This window comes from Phascolarctos cinereus, unplaced genomic scaffold (genome assembly GCF_003287225.1).
Source record: "Phascolarctos cinereus isolate Bilbo 61053 unplaced genomic scaffold, phaCin_HiC Scaffold_4;HRSCAF=312, whole genome shotgun sequence".
NCBI classification, from domain to species: Eukaryota; Metazoa; Chordata; class Mammalia; order Diprotodontia; family Phascolarctidae; genus Phascolarctos; species Phascolarctos cinereus.
The window spans coordinates 54,824,550-54,843,935 of record NW_027555847.1 but is presented as its reverse complement, the minus strand read 5'-3'; the positions used below and the strand labels follow the sequence as shown (position 1 = coordinate 54,843,935).

The 19,386-nt window shown below is 42.2% G+C and overlaps 1 protein-coding gene across 4 annotated transcripts in view; it reads left to right on the top strand.

Annotated features, from left to right (window-relative positions):
• TAMM41 (TAM41 mitochondrial translocator assembly and maintenance homolog) overlaps positions 1-18,696 on the top strand; it is a 36,001-nt gene extending 17,305 nt beyond the window's left edge. For all 4 annotated transcript variants that reach the window (XM_020981069.2, XM_078152207.1, XM_078152208.1 and 1 more), the window contains 4 exons: positions 1,869-2,014; positions 7,187-7,352; positions 8,638-8,700; positions 18,558-18,696. In XM_020981069.2, the coding sequence (XP_020836728.1) occupies positions 1,869-2,014; positions 7,187-7,352; positions 8,638-8,700; positions 18,558-18,634 (452 nt within the window). In that variant the 3' untranslated portion in view covers positions 18,635-18,696. The remainder of the gene's footprint in view (positions 1-1,868; positions 2,015-7,186; positions 7,353-8,637; positions 8,701-18,557) is intronic.
• Positions 18,697-19,386: the final 690 nt, after the last annotated feature.

Sequence of the window (19,386 nt, the reverse complement as noted above, 5' to 3'; positions counted from 1 at the left end):
GGTGGCAGATTCTAAGCTTTTTCTAGGAATGAGACAAAACAGGAAGCTGTCAGTTCTGTGCCTGTGAGAGGGCACATCCAGTGTGCACACATGTCCACATCTCTGAGAGAAACACTTTGCTTTTCACCTTGATGACAGTTTGTTTTCTAGACTCATAGACCTAGAACTCTAAGATACTTTGGAGGAACAAGGCCCAGAGAGTTAAAGTGGATTGCCCCAGACCATAAGGCAGAGCTTTGAGCTCAGGTCTCCTAACTCAAACCCAGCGCTCATCCACTGTGTGCTGCCTCCTTCTGTCTCATCATCCTATTTGACACTTCAGATGCTGCCGTTAATTGACTTATTCTGAACTGAGCATCTGTTTTAAAGGGTATTTCTTAGTAAATTTGTCTTTTTTGGCAAAGCTGAGCCTTTGCTAAGCTCCCAAATGAAGCCCTTTTTTTTTCCAGCGTTACTTGTTAATTTGTCATTTTTAGGGTATGGTAGAAGAGTACTTTGCCAAGCAGACTCAGTAAATCAGCAGGAATTCATTCGCTCTAGACCTGATACAGGTGAAAGCCCTTCCCCACAAAAAGACCTTTTAGTTTTTTGCATTCCCACACCCATGAGGAAGGGAAAGAAAAACAGATTCTAGACCATGTTGATATTCGCATCAACCATTTCTTTCCCGAATCCTTCCCACACTTGATGTCCTCTCTAGAGCAGTAGGAATGTTTTAAGTAAGATGAGGCAATGCTTCAAGCTTTGCTAGAAACCCTGGCTTACATTGGCTTTGTCCAGATGAGAATTAGTTTGCCACACTAGCTTATGTTTTCCTGAAGTGTTTCAGTTTTGAGTGATAGAGATGTAGTAAAATTATTGGAACATAAAAAAATAAACTCAGAAAAACTAGCCACTCGTTGCTTATCTGTTGTGATAATGAAAGACACTGACTTTCGTGTTCCCACCCAAGGCAGAGTCACAAGGTGAGCTAACCAGGAATATCTCCGAATGTGCGTGTGGTTGCTGCTGAGCATCTGTCTTGGGTGCATTCCCAAATCGCATGTGATTGGGCTTTTACATTGCCCAGTGTCTTGTAGTCGGGGGTTTCCCTAGTGTGAATAATGGGAGGTAACAGTACAATTGAAGCATAAACACCAGTTTGCAGTATTTCTGTGATACTACCTTTGGTTGCCTGTGGGTCTCTGGAAATGAAAAGCTGCGTCTGATGTTTACTGATGGTCAACACTGTCTGTAGGCTTCTTCATTTATTTGATTCAGAGAAGACCAGTAATTAAGCCATGCTTTCTTAATGACATCTGTTGGTAGCTGAGCCACATATCTGTAAGCTTTTTTGCCCAGCAGCAGTTTAGAGAAAATGATTCCAGTTCTATAAAATGTCTTCCTACCGCTGCCTTCATTCACTCTTCTGGGACATTAGTTATTTTAGTTTTACATGTTGCTTTAAAAAAAGTACGACCTATGAAGTCTGAGATCTTTTCTTTGTGAAAACTTTGTGGTTTTGTTTTGTAGACTGAAGGGGAAAGGAGAAGAAGAAGAGCGCTTAGAATTCAGTATTGTTGATTGGGCCATTGATTTCAGAGTTTGGGTTGGGGGCACAGTCATTCACTGCATCTTCTCTTCTCCTTCTAGTCTTTTTTCCCCCTGAGGCAACAGAGTTAAGTGACTTGCCCAGGGTCACACAGCTAGCCCCTTCTAATCTTCATCCTCCTTGTACTTTGACCGTTTTTCAGCCAGAGAAAGAAGGAATTATTTTGGTAGAGAAGCCTCCGAGTGGACATGAAGATGAACGCCCATTTATGTGTTGTAGCCTTGGGTTTTTGCTTTGTGGGTTCTCATCAAGGGCTTTTTCCTTTTGTTCTGCCTAGGTGACTTTCGGATGCTGTTGGGAGAGGAGAAGGCGAAGGTGGTCAACATTGTGAAGCCCAATATTCCTCATTTTCGTGAGCTGTATGGTCAGATACTCTTCAAGAACCCCCAGGTGTTATACAAGGAAAATCAAGGCCGACTAGAGGTAGTGTGTTTGTACTTCAGTCTGGGTATTCCTCCCACATGTGCAGAGCACAGCCTCTCTTTGACATAGTAGCTGGCCTTCAGGATTTCCTGCGGCCCAAAAATGTGTCACCTTTACCCAGCCTGGTGATGAGTCTCTCCAGCTTGGTAGGACTTGGCAGAGCTTGAGAAGGCAAGCAGTATGATACCTGTGATACATGTGAAGTCATGCAGAACATTTCTGTAGTAGACATGCTGCAAAAAAAAAAAGGCAAGAATCATAAAGTAAGTGAAGAAAGTCTGCTTCAGTCTGCACTCAGAGTTCATCAGTTCTTTCTCGGGAAGTATTAGATAGCGTTTTTCATCATGTGACAGCATATTCAGATGGATCTGTGGTGTCATTGGTGTGGTACTCCTAGCACTGTTACAGATTGTAATATAATCATTAAATATATTTTTTTAGAAAGAGAATGGACTTCTTCTTAGCTAGTGAACTCCCTCATTAGATGTATTCAGAGATTTATGTCCATCCATCAGGGATGCTATAAAGAACCACCCTTCATTGCATTTGGAAATTAGCCTAGACCAGCATTTCTCAGAAAATTCTTGGATACACGAGGGGCTTCTTTAAAGGCAGAAGTTGTAATGGAAGATGAGCATCTACCCAACTCTGCCTCCTTTGCTCTCCACGTCACCTGCAGGCAGTGGAGGGAACCTTGGAAATGGGTTGAAATTGATCCCATTGCGGATGGATCACTTGGTTTCTGTTAGTTGAGAATCAGTCTTTAAATATGTCCATTAAAAATGGCTCGCAGTTATTTGATGGTCAGTCTCTCTCAGCGTAGTGCATGCAAGTTAAGCAATATCCACTTACATTCATAGATGTTATTGTGGCAGTGCAATTCATGGATTCAAGTAAAACTTGGGAATTTGAGTAGTCAAGATAACCAAAGCATTAGTAACCAAGGTTATGGTAATGAGATTAGTGACTACAGATGGTTTTTAAATACAGAATCCAGATAACAGTGCCCACCTTACAGGGTTGTTGTGAGGATGAAATGAGGTATTTGTGAATTGCTTTGCAAGCTTGAAAGTGCTATATAAATGCTATTTGGGTTTGCTGCTAATGATCAGGATGTGAAGTGTGTTATACCACCATATTTTTAAAAAATACTTACATGTTTCTAAGTTACAAAAGCATTTACAAACAAAACTCAGTTCTTTAAAGCAGAATGTGATGATTCCTAAACACTGTTGCTAGGTAAACTATAATACATTGTCTTCTTCAAAAGAAAGGAGTGGTATTAGTTACTTTCCATCAGTTCTTTATGTTTCAAGATGAGAAGATGTGACTAGGTTGCCATATGTACTGTTAGAGGGAGTACTGCCTGTGCCAATGAGATCACAGATGTACCAAAGAGGAGAATTCCTGAGGAGAATTAATACATTAGGCCCAAGTAAAGGGCGAACCCTCAGGCTCCGTGGACCAACTGTCCTGGTTCCTGAATCTCTCTACTCATTCCCATTGAGTAAAACAGTTCTCAGGTTAATGTCACTGAATACTGAGCCCAGCAGAGGTGAAAGCACGTGTGGACTGGGGGTCAGGCAGCCTGGGCACTAGTCCCAGCTCTTCTCCTAACTTGTCATGTGACTTTAGACAAATCTTTTCATCTCTCTGGATCTTAGCCTCCTCATCTGACCAATGAGAAGGCTAACCAACTGAGCATAAGCCCTCTGCCAACCCTAATCTGCAATAGGCCCATGATGTGTAAGAATAAGTTATTATGTAACCATCCTCCTGGTTGGAAAAAAAAAAGTCCTGTCTCATTGTGATATGTAGGTGACTCTGGGTTCTTGGAGTCTCTGCCCACCGAGCGCAGGGCCCTGGCAAATCTACCAAACTGGAAAGGCTTCAGATACAGGCCTGATGATAGACTGTGTGTCTCTTGTCCTAGAACCAGCCTAGCTTAGCTCAGAGAAGCTCATTACCTAGAGAGCTGTAGGGTGATGACTTTTTTGGCCACAGCTTCCCCTGAAGACCATCTACTAATGTATGGAGGGAGAGCTCACCCCCATGAAATCCCAGGCCCTCAAGTACAGAAGCATTAATTGGTCATGACATTGGTTCTGAATGGATTCTTTTCAGCAGGGTTCTTTCACCTAGACCAGTGATGGGAGCATATGTTTATATGCACTTGTAAACTCAGAGCGTTAGAGCCAGAAGGGACCTTAAATATCTTAGAGTCCAGGCTCTTCACTTTGCAGCTGGCAAAACTATAGCCCAGAGTGAGAAATAACTTACTTTACCAAGCAGATACCAAGCCTTGGCCGGCTTACCCCACTCAGAATTGTTTGTTAGATCATTCTCTACCCAAGAAGTACACAGAGAGCGAAATAAGGCAGATAAGCATTTTTCAGTGCTTGGATTTTTGTCATTTGAATGGTTCATATTTAAACTTATTTAAGCATGATTTAATAGTGTGGACTCATTTAAGATGGCTCATTTAGGATGATTTTAATCAGGACTAATATTCTTAAAATAATAGACTCAGCATTCTCTGTATTGAAGAATCATTGAACCAAATATGGAATAAATCTCCAAATAAGACTCTAAAATTCAAATTATTTCTATTTGATTTTAAAACCACAATGTAGTATGAATTTGAAGAAAGTAATAATAATAATAATAATACATGTGTTTGATTTCCTCTTACAGAATCCTTCTGCTTGTGAAGATCCATTGCTTTTATGGTGTTTTAAAAAGTTATTTGGTTGTGGTTAATGTGTGTATGGTGGTGTTCTGCTGAATTTTCTTTACATCTTTTTGTCTAGGGTTTTCCATAGCTCTTTATGGTCTTCCCATTTGCCCCTTTTTGCAACACAGTAGTACTCCACTCTATTAACATGCCACGATTTATTTAACCATCCCACAATCATTAGACACTTGGATTTTTTTCTAGTTTTTCACTGTTACACATAAAGAGAGCTGTGTTGATTTTCAGCAAGGGCATAAAACTGAAAATTTTCACTGTGGTTTGTCCTTTACATGTTATAATTTCTTTACTAAATTTGTGATTTTGTTCTGTTCTATATATGGAGAAGAAACAGTTATTAATTAGCACTTAGATAAATCTCTCATGTCACACTGGAGATGGCAACTTCAGGCCTGCCCGTCCTATCCATGTCCTTCCATAAGTTTGCCATGGGGATCCACCCAACATGTTTGATAGAGGCGTTGCTCAATTTTTCTTACTACTGTAAGGTATCATTGATATATGTGGGCAATACAGAGAATGCTGAGTCTATTATTTTAAGAATATTAGTCCTGATTAAAATCGTCCTAAATGAGCCATCTTAAATGAGTCCACACTATTAAATCATGCTTAAATAAGTTTAAATATGAACCATTCAAACGACAAAAATCCAAGCACTGAAAAATGCTTATCTGCCTTATTTCGCTCTCTGTGTACTTCTTGGGTAGAGAATGATCTAACAAACAATTCTGAGTGGGGTAAGCCGGCCAAGGCTTGGTATCTGCTTGGTAAAGTAAGTTATTTCTCACTCTGGGCTATAGTTTTGCCAGCTGCAAAGTGAAGAGCCTGGACTCTAAGATATTTAAGGTCCCTTCTGGCTCTAACGCTCTGAGTTTACAAGTGCATATAAACATATGCTCCCATCACTGGTCTAGGTGAAAGAACCCTGCTGAAAAGAATCCATTCAGAACCAATGTCATGACCAATTAATGCTTCTGTACTTGAGGGCCTGGGATTTCATGGGGGTGAGCTCTCCCTCCATACATTAGTAGATGGTCTTCAAGGGAAGCTGTGGCCAAAAAAGTCATCACCCTACAGCTCTCTAGGTGATGAGCTTCTCTGAGCTAAGCTAGGCTGGTTCTAGGACAAGAGACACACAGTCTATCATCAGGCCTGTATCTGAAGCCTTTCCAGTTTGGTAGATTTGCCAGGGCCCTGCGCTCGGTGGGCAGAGACTCCAGCAGTTGACCCTCATTTTACTGTATGACTAATCCGTCTTTCTGGTCAAGCATTTCTCTGATGATATCTATTACTCTGGTTTAATCAGTTAAGTAAAAAATTCAGGAAGAATGAATAATTTTTAAAAATTAGAGTATGACTATTGATCTCTTATCTTTGAAGTCATATTTCTCTTCAGAAATCCGGTTTTATTAATTCATTCGGCAAATACTAAACACCTACTATTTATATGACAAAGTTATTCCTTGGTGCTGTAGTGTTCTGGTAATAAGTTAGGCACTGGCCATATGCTCCAGGAATTTGTGGTCCCTACAGGAGCCTTACAATCTAGTCAGTTTTGTGATAGCTGAGGGGTATAGTCACTGCACTCCTGGTCTGCGCTCTGGTCTTTGACGTAGTACCCTGCAGCTGCACACACTAGCGCTCCTCTTTGCTTTGGAACTGTGACCAGAGCCACTGCTCCCTTGTGACCAACCACCAGTGCTCCTGTCCGTCCTGGGACTGCAGCCCAGAACTGGGTAAGCGCAATAGAGTTGTACCCAGCGCAGCCAAGGGTTCCCTCTAATCTCCCTCTGAGCTCTTGTCAGACCCCCTCATCATCTCTGGGCTGACAGCCTCCAAGCTGCTGCTGCTGCCACCACCACCACCAAGTGTGTGGGCTCCAGACGGACCTCCACCCCAGTATTACAGACTTCTCCTGCCTACCTGTTAAGCTTTCTTAGGCCGGGAAAATATCTCACTCCAACTTTTTATTGTCTCCACCACTCTAAAATTTGATTTGAGGTGTTATTTTAGGTTGTTTGGAGGGGAATATTGGGAAAATTTAGCTAGCTGGCTCCCCCTAATTCACCATCTTGGTTCCACCCTACCTGAAATACAGTATTTAAGAAAATAATAATCAGTTCCAAGTGTCAGGTACCTAGTAAACCATGATGTCAGTTGTCTTAACCTTAAACCTAAAGAACAGAACAAAAACTGGCCTTTGGAAGGAAAGTATCTTTTTTTTCTGTAGATTTGAAACAATATGGAAAAACAGCTTTATTGAAGGGTCCCCATAATTCCCTACATTTCTGCACTCCACCTGGGAGTCTTATTCTGAGGGGTGGTGTTTGCATGTTTGACAGAATAGCTTCTAGATTGACTTCAGAACACTTCCCTGATTGACTTTTTCATTATTATTATTGTTGTTATTATTAACTCAGATAGATAAAAGCCCAGAAGCCCAATTCACTCAGCTAATGACTTTGCCGAAAACCCTGCAGCAAGAAATAAGTTATCTTATGGACACTCCAGGGAAAAACAGAGATGTGGAAGAAACTTTATTACAAGTGGCTCATGATCCTGATTGTGGGACTGTGGTACGGCAAGGTAGGTCTTTTAACTTGTCATCAAGGAAATGTTGACTCTGGAGAAGAAAACAGCTTATGAGTCATATTTTCACTTGATCATCTAGAAGGGAAGCATCCTTTCGATATGATCTCTAAGAAGGAAAGAAAGCTTCAGTAATTGGAGGTTGTTCTTCCAAACGTACATTTCTTCCCACCACACTCGTGGCCCCCCCACTTCTGCAAAGAATTGGAGGGAGATAACTTCTTATGCCTTCATGTGATTGACTTAAAAATAAGAACTATATTAATGTGTTCTAGGAGCAGTCACCTGGGCTAGCAAATGGATACATTTTTATGATGATAGATACACGACTTTCTTCAGTGAACTAATAATAATGCCTAATGTCTCTGTAATAATACCTAAGATTTATGAAGTTTTTTAAGGCTTACAAATCTCTTTGCAAATATTGTCTCACTTGAGCCTTACTACAACCCTGTGAGGTGGGGGCTGTTGTTCCCATTTTACAGATGAGGAAATGGAAACTGAGAGAAGTTTAAGTGATTCTCCAGGTCACATAAGTAGTGAGTATCAGAGACAGGATTTGAATTCAGGCCTTCCTAAGCCTTAAAAATATTTCACAAACTATGACTAATGTCTCATATTAGCTTAAGAGACTAATATACAGTGTAAAATAAAACATTCTCAGGATGTTAATTTTTACTTCATAAGCCAGGAAAGAAACGTGACACTGAAGATGCCCCACTTTCAATGGATGTATTGTATTTTCATTCATGTTATTGAGATACAAGTAACTGCTATTGCCATTATCTCATATGAGTTGTAACATGTGTGAGTATTACCTCAGTAAACACTGCCAGATTCTCACAGCATATACTGAGATAAATGAGGACCTACTCTGAATTTGTATCTTTTGAAGCATTAGTAAAAGTCATTGGACAAATGGGGTTTTTTGTGTTTTTTTAATCTTTTTTTAATGACCCAATTTGTAATTTAATAGCTGTTGTCCATTCAAGTCAAAGAAAGGATGAAAATACTGTTTTGCCTTCAGGACTGGACTGTTTAGGTTTATGGAGTTTTTGTTGTTTTGGGGGCAGGCTTTGTTATTTAGCATTCAGCACCTAAAGCATCTGACAGATATTTGATAAAGATAATCGAATGGGGAGCCTTTAACAGATGTAAAATCTATGTGACATTAAAACAGAAATCACTTTTCCTAATTTTATTGGGCCCATGGAAAAGCATGCTGGTCTTTAAAGCTTTTCAGATGACTAACATCTGTGTATAATATTCTTCCTGGGTACAGGACTTTCAGGAATCGTGAGACCTTCTAGCGTAATGCAGAGCACCAAAGGCATCCTGACAGCTGGTAAGAAAGAAACCCCAAGACCCCAGGAGTGATGCAGCCCTTGATGTCAGGGACAGCATTGCCACTGGTCAGATTCTGATCACTTGTTTCTCATTCCTTCGTTAAATGCTCCTTGATCATGCCTTGTATCAGTTGGCACATTGGGGAAGACCCAAAAATGGACATCATCTTTGAGAAACTGCAGTGTGATACCATGACTCTAATCTGCTAGCCTGAGGAATCAAACAGTGAGAGGTGACATTTGAGGGCCTGGCCTACGCATTACAAGTTCTACATGGCTTTCCAGAGAATTGGTGTCCAAAGCAAGGGACATGCCAGGGCCCTAGGAAGTGTATAATCAACTAGTTAGAGGATAGGAAATTAATAAGCATTTGTTAAGTGCCTGTCATGTGCCAGGCACTGTCCTAAGCAAGGAGGATGGGGGGGGGTGTCCTGTCGCTGTTCAAGGAGTTTACAAGAAATACAGGGGGATCAAGTAGACATAATTAGCAGGAGGAGGGCACTAGCATTAAAAAGGGAAAGACAAAGACTTCTTGTCAAAGGTGGGATTTTAGCTGAGACATGGAGATGAGGAAGGAGAGAATTCCCAGCTGGCCCAAATCAGGTGATAAAGTCTTAGGCAAGGAATATTCAAGAGGCCAGTGTCAGAGTATGTGGAGAGGAGGAAGATGTAAGCAGGCTGGAGAGGTAGGAGGGAACCAGATGGGGAAGGGTTTAAAAGGCAAACAGAAGGTTTTCTATTTGATTATAAATAGGGAGCCACTAGAGTTTACTGAATGGGGAAGTGACATGGTGAGATGTGGGCTTTAGGGGGTTGGGTCCCTCCCCTGGTAGCCAGTCACACGCTTGCCTCCAGCACAAGTAGCCATTTCCTTTACCTGTTACTGCTTAGAACTCCCCCACTGGCCTCCCCGGCTGTCCCAGGCATTAGCCCCTCAGGGGAGCTGAAACTGAGACACCCAACAGTAGCTGCATAGGCTGTTCAACCCTACCATGTCTACACCTTGCCTCCCCAGACTCCCAGGCTATAGAAGCTGCCCTTGGTGCTGGACGGTGACCAGCGAGCAAGCTCCTTCCTTACACCATTGTCAGTGGGACAGATTAAGTCACATGGATAGTTTTGGGGTGTTTGGTGGGTTTTTTTTTGCAAGGCAATTGGGGTTAAGTCACTTGCCCAGAGTCACACAGCTAGTGAGTTTTATGTGTCTGAGGCCGGATTTGAACTCGGGTTCTCCTGACTCCAGGGCCAGTGCTCTATCCACTGCGCCACCTAGCTGCCCCACATGGATAGTTTTTGATGGGCCTTGCTGACCTCATTACATTATCTTTTCCCCCAAAACCCACCCCTCTTTCATACTTTCCCATTTTCATTGAGAAGACCCTTGTCCCTCCAGTTCCTCAGGTTTCCAGCTCACTGTCCTCCTTGACTCTTCACTCTCATGTGGCCACATCTTGTTTCTCTACAGCTTCCCTGGCATCTGATGCCTTCCCTCTACTCACACAGCCACTGCCCTCATTCCATCCCTTTTCACCTCTTGCCTCAGCTGTTTCAGGTCTGCTGGTTTCTTCTGTCCATCCTCTGCACACAGTGGTATCAAACCCACCATACAAGGATTTTTTCTTACTAAGTTTTAATCACTGAATGGGCACTGCCTCAGTCAAACCGAGACCTGTTAGAGACCTTAGCTTGAAAAGGCCATGGTCTTCTTCTGCATCTCCAGTAGTCTGGGCCATCTCCAGTCATCCTGATCCATATCTGCCCACTGAACCCAGATGGCTCCAGAGGAGAACATGAGGCTGGAGACTTTGCACAGCCCTGCCTCACATGTACTCACTTGTATGTCACGGCATCGCCTCCCTGATGTCCTGGTCCTCTTTGAGAACAAAGGACAGACAGCAGCAGAAGCAAGGATCCCCGCAGGCCACGTGGTGACTTGGTTTTTACATGACCTGTGTTTCATTGTATTTTATTTACTTTGTTCAGTATTTCCCAGTGACATTTCAGTCTTATTTGGGCCACACTTGGGAGTGTTGTGGGCCATATTGCAGGCTATGAGTTTGACATCTCTGCTCTGTACAGCTGCCAAGTTAATATTCCTAAAGCCTAGATGTGGCCATGTCGGTTCATTTCTAATATCTCCCTGTTGACATTAGGATAAAATATTACTTCATTTGCATTTTCTCCTTTTTGATCTCTATTTTTATTTTTAATTTAATTTCTATTTTTATCTAAGTTGTATAATGTACATAAATTGCAATGTGCATAATTCAGATTACTAATACAGAATTACATGTATATAATTTAGAAAATAAGTAAATATAGCTATAGAGAGGTGCATGGTCAAACATTTTTTACTGATGGGGTGAGTGACCAAAAAAGTTTGGAAACATTATTCTAAAATGTTCATTCTAAAACTCCTTCTTATTCTAAAACTCCTTCTTATTGAATCTCTTTTCACAGATGCTAAGACTGCCCCCTTTCCTCCAGGAGTGCAGTTGAGTTGTGAGTCTTCTAGGTTTTCCTGTCTCCCCATCTGCTCCATCTCTTCTGCCGCCACTTCCATATGCATAGATTCGCTTACATCAGAAATCTTCCATAGTTCCCTTTTAACTCCTTTGCCAGTCCTTGAAGGCCTTCCAGAATCTGGCACCACAGACTTTCTCTGCTTTGTTTCCCTTTATTTGCTGCCACAGGTGCCTATTATACTCTGCCCAGGAGTTATCAACCTGGGCTCCATCAACTTGTTTTCTGTTTGTTTTTTCTGTTTTGGTAACTGTATTCCAATATAAATTGTCTCCTTTGTAATCCTATCTTTTATGCATTTAAAAACATTCTGAAGGGTCTATAGACTCATCTGACTGTCAGAGGGGTCCATGATGATAGAAAATGTTACCAGAGTGGCCTCTTACCTACTGCCCGACTCCCCTGTGCTTTCTCTTCTCGTCTCTCGTGTACAGAACCTCATCCCTCTGCTGCTCTCCTCGTTCAGTTCCTGCCCAACCCCAGTGTTGCCTCCTCCCCGGAGCCTCCCCTGACACTCCCTGTCTCCCTTCAGCCTGCACCCCAAAGCACTGGGTTTTTACCTTCATCTCACATGAGGAATCTGACTCTACTCTTGCTCTCTCCTCCCTTGCCTAAGCTACTTGTTGAATAGAAATAGAAGCAGGTGGCACCTCGACCAGGCTTGTGCCACCATTGGCCTGTGCTGAAGACTGTGACCCAGCAGCATTCAAATCCAGGACTCCTCCTCTCTTGTCCCATGGTCTTTACATTATCTGCAGCATTTAGGGTGATGTTATCTGGCGTAAGATGAGAAGCTGCTTTTAAAGTGATGTTTTATAATTGGTTGACTATATTTTCTGAAACAATTTAGGCCACGTGGTTTGACAAAGGCTAAATCATTTGTGAAGCCTCACTAAGCATTCTTTTTTTGAAATTAGTCTGTCCTGAACCATCTGGAGCTCTGATGTCTGCAGTTATAGCCATCTCATCCACATTATGTTTCATACCTAGTTCGAGCTGACTCCTGTCTTTGGTGCTGCCCTTGGACTGGTCTCCACTGTGCCATCATCGCAGGGCTCTCTTTGCCAGCAGAGGGCAGCAGCCAACGTGCACCTGCCAGAAACCCAGCCTCCTCCTGTCCTGATGGCAGACCCGTACTGAGAGGGCCCAGGTGGGCTCTGGAATCATGGAGCGCTGACCTTACCCTCTCAGTGGAGAAGTTACATTGTTAGCACGTGTCAAGGCCACGTTTTAAGTGGTGGGACATTTTCACTGAACTAACTTGTAATGGAGTTACAGGAAATAAGAAAAGTTATCTAAATATGGTTTCCACACATTTATTGTCTTTATCTTATCCTGTAGTTATTTTAGGTGAATAGTAGTGTCTTTCTGCTAACTCAGATTTTCTGATGGATCTTGGACAAGCACTGACTAGACACACTATTTAAAAAGTTTACCCATTCTTCTAGACCCTTAAAAATTCCCCTTTTTACACATCCAGATGGTATTGGTAAGCACCTTCCCAGAGGCCAAAAGGCTTGACTGTACCAGTGACTGAACTGGTGGTTTGTCTGTGCCCTCCCCCCAGTTCCTCTCCTCTCTTGCTCCTTCTGACTCACCCAGCAAATTCTTTGGCTGGGAACTCTCTTCTTCCAGCTTTCCCCCAACAAAGTACAAACTCTCTCAAGTTATCCATCCAGCTATCATCTTGTAGTTGATCTTTTCCCTTGGTAGATGGGTTAGGATACCATGTAACACCTGTTACTTTATTTCCCTTTCTTTTGTGGAAATTTTCACCCCTTTCTCCTTGTTTGTACTTCCTAGATTTGTAGTCTTGGGCATCTTGGGTTTTAGAGCTAGGAGGGACCTTAATTTATCCCTCTTATTACAGATCTTTATCGATAAAATCATCTTCCTTTCATTTTTCTCCCCAACTGGAAGAGGTGAAGGGACTTGCCCAAGATCACAGCACTAATAAGGAGCTGAAGAAGTTTTGTTTCCTCCCCACATTCAGGCTCCCCTTAATTACCCTTCTCTCTCCTTACGGAGGATATAAGCAAGTGAAATAACTAACGAAATTCAGTTTGTATTTCCATCCACCTGAGAAGTGATGCAATTCATCCCAAAAGAGATGGGGAAGAATAGTGGAAGATGGGAGAAACCACAAGCACATGGTCTTTTAGAGCAAGAAAGGACCTCAGCAGTCATTCAGTTCACCGTGAGTGCTCGCTGTCTGGCCACTAAGAGAGCTGCCTGTCAGTTTGGTCGTGAGTCAGAATTTCAGCTCTAGTAATGGCAGTGTCATGTGCCAGGGGTTTCTTCACATTGCCAGTGTGGTTTCACAATTAAATTGAGTGATTTTTTTAAAAAAATTTTAAATGTTTTAAAATATTTTGTGTAGGATTTAGAGTTATGCCTAGAGAGAAGAACTCAGTAACTTTTTATGTGTTGTGGACCCCTTGGGCGGTCTGAGAAAGCCTAGGGACCCCTCTTCAGAATCATACTTTTAAGTGATACATAGAATTAGAGAAGAAACCAATTATCACAGTTATCAATTTTTTTAAAAAACAAAGTCACGGATCCCAGGTTCAGAGCCCCTGCTGTAGAGATTTCTAAAATGTCTTATGGCAAGTGTTGCAATATTTGGCGATGACCATTCAGGTCTCATTAAAGGATTCTGATCCCTCCAGCATCTTTGAAATAGGTGAGGTGGGCAGCAGGCTTGGGTCCTCCCTCTCAGTGTAAGGATCTTTTCTCTTTCTCACCACTAGCTCGTGGCCATGGGGTCCACCTGCATTCATCTGTGCTTTGCCACCTGCACATAGGAAGGTAGACCCTATGTCCTCTCCCAGCCCATTCTCGATGAAAATATGAGCTTCAGAATGTGGGTGATCTGTTCCTCTGGGGAGCTTTGGGGGCAGGTCCCTAGATGCTTTTTTAGCCTAGAAAAAACTGCCCAGTTTAAGGCGTGTTACGGCTTGTACTGAACAGGTTTCTGGCATGCCCAAGTTGCTGTTTACTGGCTCTGCTTTGAAGGCAACAGAGTGGCTCACTCATTAACCACAACCTGTGCGAGAGGGCAACAGGCGAGTGGACGGGCTGAAATGCTGCTGGTCACCTCGGACTGGACCCATTCCTCATGTTTACTTTGAGCAGTACCTGTGAAAACAGCCCAAAACAAGCCCGTGTTACCAGTAAAGGCTGTGCAGAGATATGCTTGTCTTTGGGCCCAATCCTTTGGGAGTTTTGTGTAATTTCCATTTAGATAAGTTTTTTTTGTTTTGACTTGTTCCTTAGAAAAGATTTTCTTGGTAGATACAGCTAGTTTGGTTAGAAACTTAATTAGAAGAAACATCTGGTGTTTAAAGTTATGAGCAAATGTATTCTTTCAATCTGTTTCTTTCATTTCTGACTTCATTATTAACCTGAGGGATTTTGTCTTGATCTTTGTGAACTACCAGGTGTTCCTAGTTGATGAACCCACAGGAAGTGAGCTCTGTGTGTGTTTCGTTAGCAGAGTTGGAGTTTTAACAGTGCTGGCTGCTAGTTGATTCTACATGCTGCTGCTGGGTGCCAGGCACTAAAGAGACAAAAATGGGAAAATAGCACAGTTCCTTACCTCCAAGAGCTTACAGGCTGGTATAGGGGAAGAAACATGGACACAGTGATGGTATAAGTTACAATATTATAAAATCCTTAGAAGAAGGAAGACAGAAGGGAAAGATTAGTTCTGGTTAGGAGTAAGTGGAAGGTTTCCTGGAGGGAGTGATACCTAAGTAAGAAAAGAAATCAGCTCTCTGAAGTGGAGAAAGAAGGGCACATGTCTTTTAGATGTGGTGGCCAGTGTGTGCAGACACAGAGAAATAGGAGAGAGCTTGGAATAACTTTGGAGAACAGTACACGGTCTAGTTTCACAGGATTTTCAAATGAGTAAAGAATAGTACTGCAAGGTAAGTTGGGAGCCTTGAATGTCAGACTAAGAAATTTGGGTTTTACTTGTTAACAATGGAGAGTCAGTGAAAACTTTTAAACAGTGAGAGATAGGATCTGAATTATCGGCATTAGGAAGACTTTTTTCATAGCAGTGAAAAGGCTGGACTGGAAAAGGGAGACATGCAAGAGGTGATGAGAACCTGATGCAGTGGACCAGGCCATGGAAAGAAAGTAGAAAAGCCCAGGCCAAAGCAAGAGATATTCTGGAGCTAAGGTGAAGACATTTAGCAACGGATTTGGGTGTGGGAGTGTCAGGAAGAGTAAAATTGTGCTCAATTGTCCACAGAAACAAATGGACATTAAGAGCTAAGAGAGGAATGGTAGCTAGTGACTGGACTTGGAGTCAGGAGAGTGGGGTGCTGGCCGGCCTAGGACACCAGCTGGGGACCCCACCCAGGTCACCTCAGTTTTCTTCATCACCAAATGCATAAAGCAGTACCTTTAGTACTCTGTGAGGCTCAGATGAGGTGGTGTGTACAAGGGTACATGCACATTTTAAAGTGCTGTATGTGTGTCTGCTATTACTGAGAGGCAGTGGGGTGGGATGGAGTGCGGAGCACCTGGCCAGAGGAACACCTGGCTTTAGAATGCAGATCCTAACCTGGGATTTGAACCCAGATCTCTAACTCCTGACTGACAAAGAAGTAGTAGTAATAGTAGCAGAAGTAAATTAGTGTTCTAGGCAAGGTAAGACTGTAAGAGTCTAGGTTAGTCATAAAGAACTAATGACAAAGGATTGTTAAATCAGGGTGATAGAGGCCAAGAGAACAGAATCTGTATCCATATCAGTAACATAGGTAGCCTCCATCTACATGAGTTTTAGATAGAGTATCTAGGCCAATCCCCCTTTTACAGATGAGGAAGTGAAGGCCTAAAGAGTATGTGACCTGTTCAGAGTCATATAGGTAATTGGTGATAAAGTTGGAATCAGAACCTGGATCTCCTGCCTGCCCAGCCATTGTTCTTTCCCATACTTCCTGCTGGCTTATGTGCTTTAGAGAACACTTCCTATGAAATAGAAGCTCCTTAGGGGCAAGCACCACCTTGGTGTGACGCTTGTACATTTGGCACCCAGTTACTGCCTACCGAGTGCTTCATGAATTCTCGGCACTGATTTGTTTGACCGATTGATTCTGGGATTCAAAATGAAGTACTGTCTGTAGGATTGTCATTAAAAGAAGATGCCTATTTTTAGGGAGTGTGGTTCTGTGTGTGTCTTTCCACCGAAAGCAAAGAACTAGCTAGCTCGTCAGAGAAGCCTACATATGAGGGGTTTTTAATTTACCCTTTTTCAATGAAGAAAAGTCTGTTTTTCTCTCCTTATCCCTTCATACCATAGGAAAAGAAAAAAAGAAAAAGAAAACCCTTGTATCAAATACACACAGTATCTGAACTGATGCAAAGTGAAGTGAGCAAAATGAGAGCATCGTATACAGTAACAGCAATGTTGTACACTAATCAACTGTGAATGAGTTAGCTGTTCTCAGCAGCGCAATGATCCAAGACAGTTCTGATGGACTCCTGGTGAAAAATGCTGTCCACCTCCTGAGAAAGAACTGATGCAGTCTGAATGCTATCTAAGCGAACTTTTTACTTTCTTTCTCTTGGGTTTTGGATTTTTGTTTTGGTCTGTGTTGTCTTTTGCAACATTGCTAACATGTAAATAGTTTTGCATGACTGCGTATCTGTAATCTATACCAAATTGCTTTACCTTCTTAAGGAGAGGAAGGGAGGGAACTCAAAATTTTTAAAAATGAATGTCTAAAGTTGTTTTTACATGTAACTGAGAAAAAGTAAAATTTATGAAAAAATGCTTGTTAAATTTTTATATATGTGTGTGTGTGTGTGTATGTGTATATGTGTGTGTGTGTGTGTGTGTGTGTGTATATATATATATATATATATATATATATATATATATATATATATATATATATATATATAATCAAGCAAACAAATCCCACATTGGTCATAACCCCCCTCAAAAAAAAATATGCTTCATTCTGCCCTCTAAGTGCATCACCTCTCTGTCAGGAGGTGACCATCATACTTCATCATTGATCCTTTGGAGCTGTCATTAGTCATTGTGCTGATTAGAATTCCAAAGTCTTTCAAAAGTGCTTGTCTTTACAATATTGTTGTTGTTGTATAAATTGTTCTCCTCACTTCAGTCTGCCTCAGATCACGTAAGTCCACATAAAGTTGTATTTTCACCTTGTTTAATGCGCCTGAGTTCCAAGTCGGCAGTGGCCAGGGCTTCTAGAATAGCCATTGCATCTTGTAGCTGTGGCTCAGTTTCCTGGGGCTGCCGTATTGAGCTTGCCATGTGAAAGAACCAAGGACCTGAATTGGGTTTAGAAGCTTGATGGGTTCAGATGGGAATGTAAAATCTTCTTCTGTAACAAGTTCCAGCCTCTGGGTGCTCGAGTGGGTGAGGTTTGCTGAGAGTGCTTGCTCCAGGGAGAAAATTAAAGATGGTGGAGGTGGGGAATGGCAGTCTTCCAGCTCTACATTTCTAGAATAGTCTGTGCTGGTGCCAGATGGTTCTTGGAGATTAGACGGGCAGTTGTCCTGGGGTCCTGCCTTTTCTTACCAGTTACTTCCTACGATGATCCCTTCTGTAGGGTCTTCTAGCATAGGTCTGGGTCTTCCAGTCTATCAACAAGCAGTTGTGAAGCACCCACTCTAGCAGACGTTGTGGTCGGCAGGTGCTGAAAATACAAGTGCCAGCTAAGAGCCCCTGCCCTCCTGGAGCTTCCGTTTTCCACAGGGCTCCCTTGGGGCAGCAGTTAGAAAGTTGACATTTTCCAGAAAACAGACCAAGCACAAACTCGTTCATTGTAACTTGTCAGAAATACTTATCGTAGATGTAGAGCTAGAAGAAACTTCAGCAGCCCTCTGGTGCCACCCCTTCACTTCACCACTAGAGGCCATCAAGGTGTTTCTAGAGGCAGCGTTCTTTCCACTGCTCCACTGACTCATCATGATGGATCTCTAGACAAACAGATTTCAGGCTTCATGTTAGATCAGTTTGTGTCTCGCTGTAGAGAAGTCTGTTATCAGATACCAAGAAGACGTGCCAGGCCCCCAGGGAGAGCCAGGGGTGAGATAGGAAGACAGCCCTCAGCTTCAGGAGCTCCCGTGGCATCCAGCAGGCATGACGCCACGGTCAGCTTTGGTGAAAGTTTGTTGCTTGATCAGTCTACATGCCCACATCCTCACTCAGTGCAGGACTGAGGGTTCATTTCCATTGTCACCGTCCGTGACTGTTTATCTTTGCAGAGTGTTTCTCAAGTATTCCATGATAAGAATTATTACTGAATTACCACTAAATAATCCTATTTTTCCCTTTCTCTTTCAGGTGTGAAGAAATCGTTGATTTATAGTTCAATGAAAGTGCTAAAAATGTGGACCGGATGGACAAAGAAGACATCCTAATGTTATTTGCTTTTGTAAATGCTGTGTATAGATAGATAAAGTGTCTGATCTTTTTGTCAGAACAGCATTGATTATTTTTACTCACTATTTAATTTCTTTGGAACTCTTGAGACAAGTAGGAAAGGATTACATAAAAGCAGTTTGGAGTAGTTTTCTGAGAAGAGAATTCTTCTGTTCAGATAGATGTTCAGCTATATGGATTCAGTGCTCATTAGAACTTAGACTGACATGTTTTCTAGGCACATTAGTGTCAGAAGTGTGTGAGGTTGCTCACATGTGTGTGCAATGTTCAGCCCCTGAATGATGGCTTTAGGAAGCTTTCCCTCTGTACTTGTTTTCTCAATCTCCTCTTCTTACTCTCTTGCCTCCACACACTTATTTTTCCCAATCAGGGTTCTAAAGTGTTTAATTGAATTTTTACTGGGTTAAGGCTTTTATTTTTCTTTGATGTATTCTTTAAAATGCATAGTAGTCATAACCTCATGTGCTGCAGTCTCTGGGGCCCATAACTGTAATGGTCAAGTGCCATTTTGTTTTATCCTCCTGGTGAGCCGTGCCTTCTTTTCTTGTATACAAGTTGTGAGACGTATAGTATCAAGCTATAAACCTAGGCTGACTGTGCCCCTAAAGCCAGCCTATTACCAGGTCTGTCCTTTTCTTCCTCTGAATTGTCCATTGGCTTTGCCCTATGTTCTCCATCCCTGCTGCTGATACCAGGGTCAAAGCTCTTAGAATCTCTCCTCCAGTCCTTC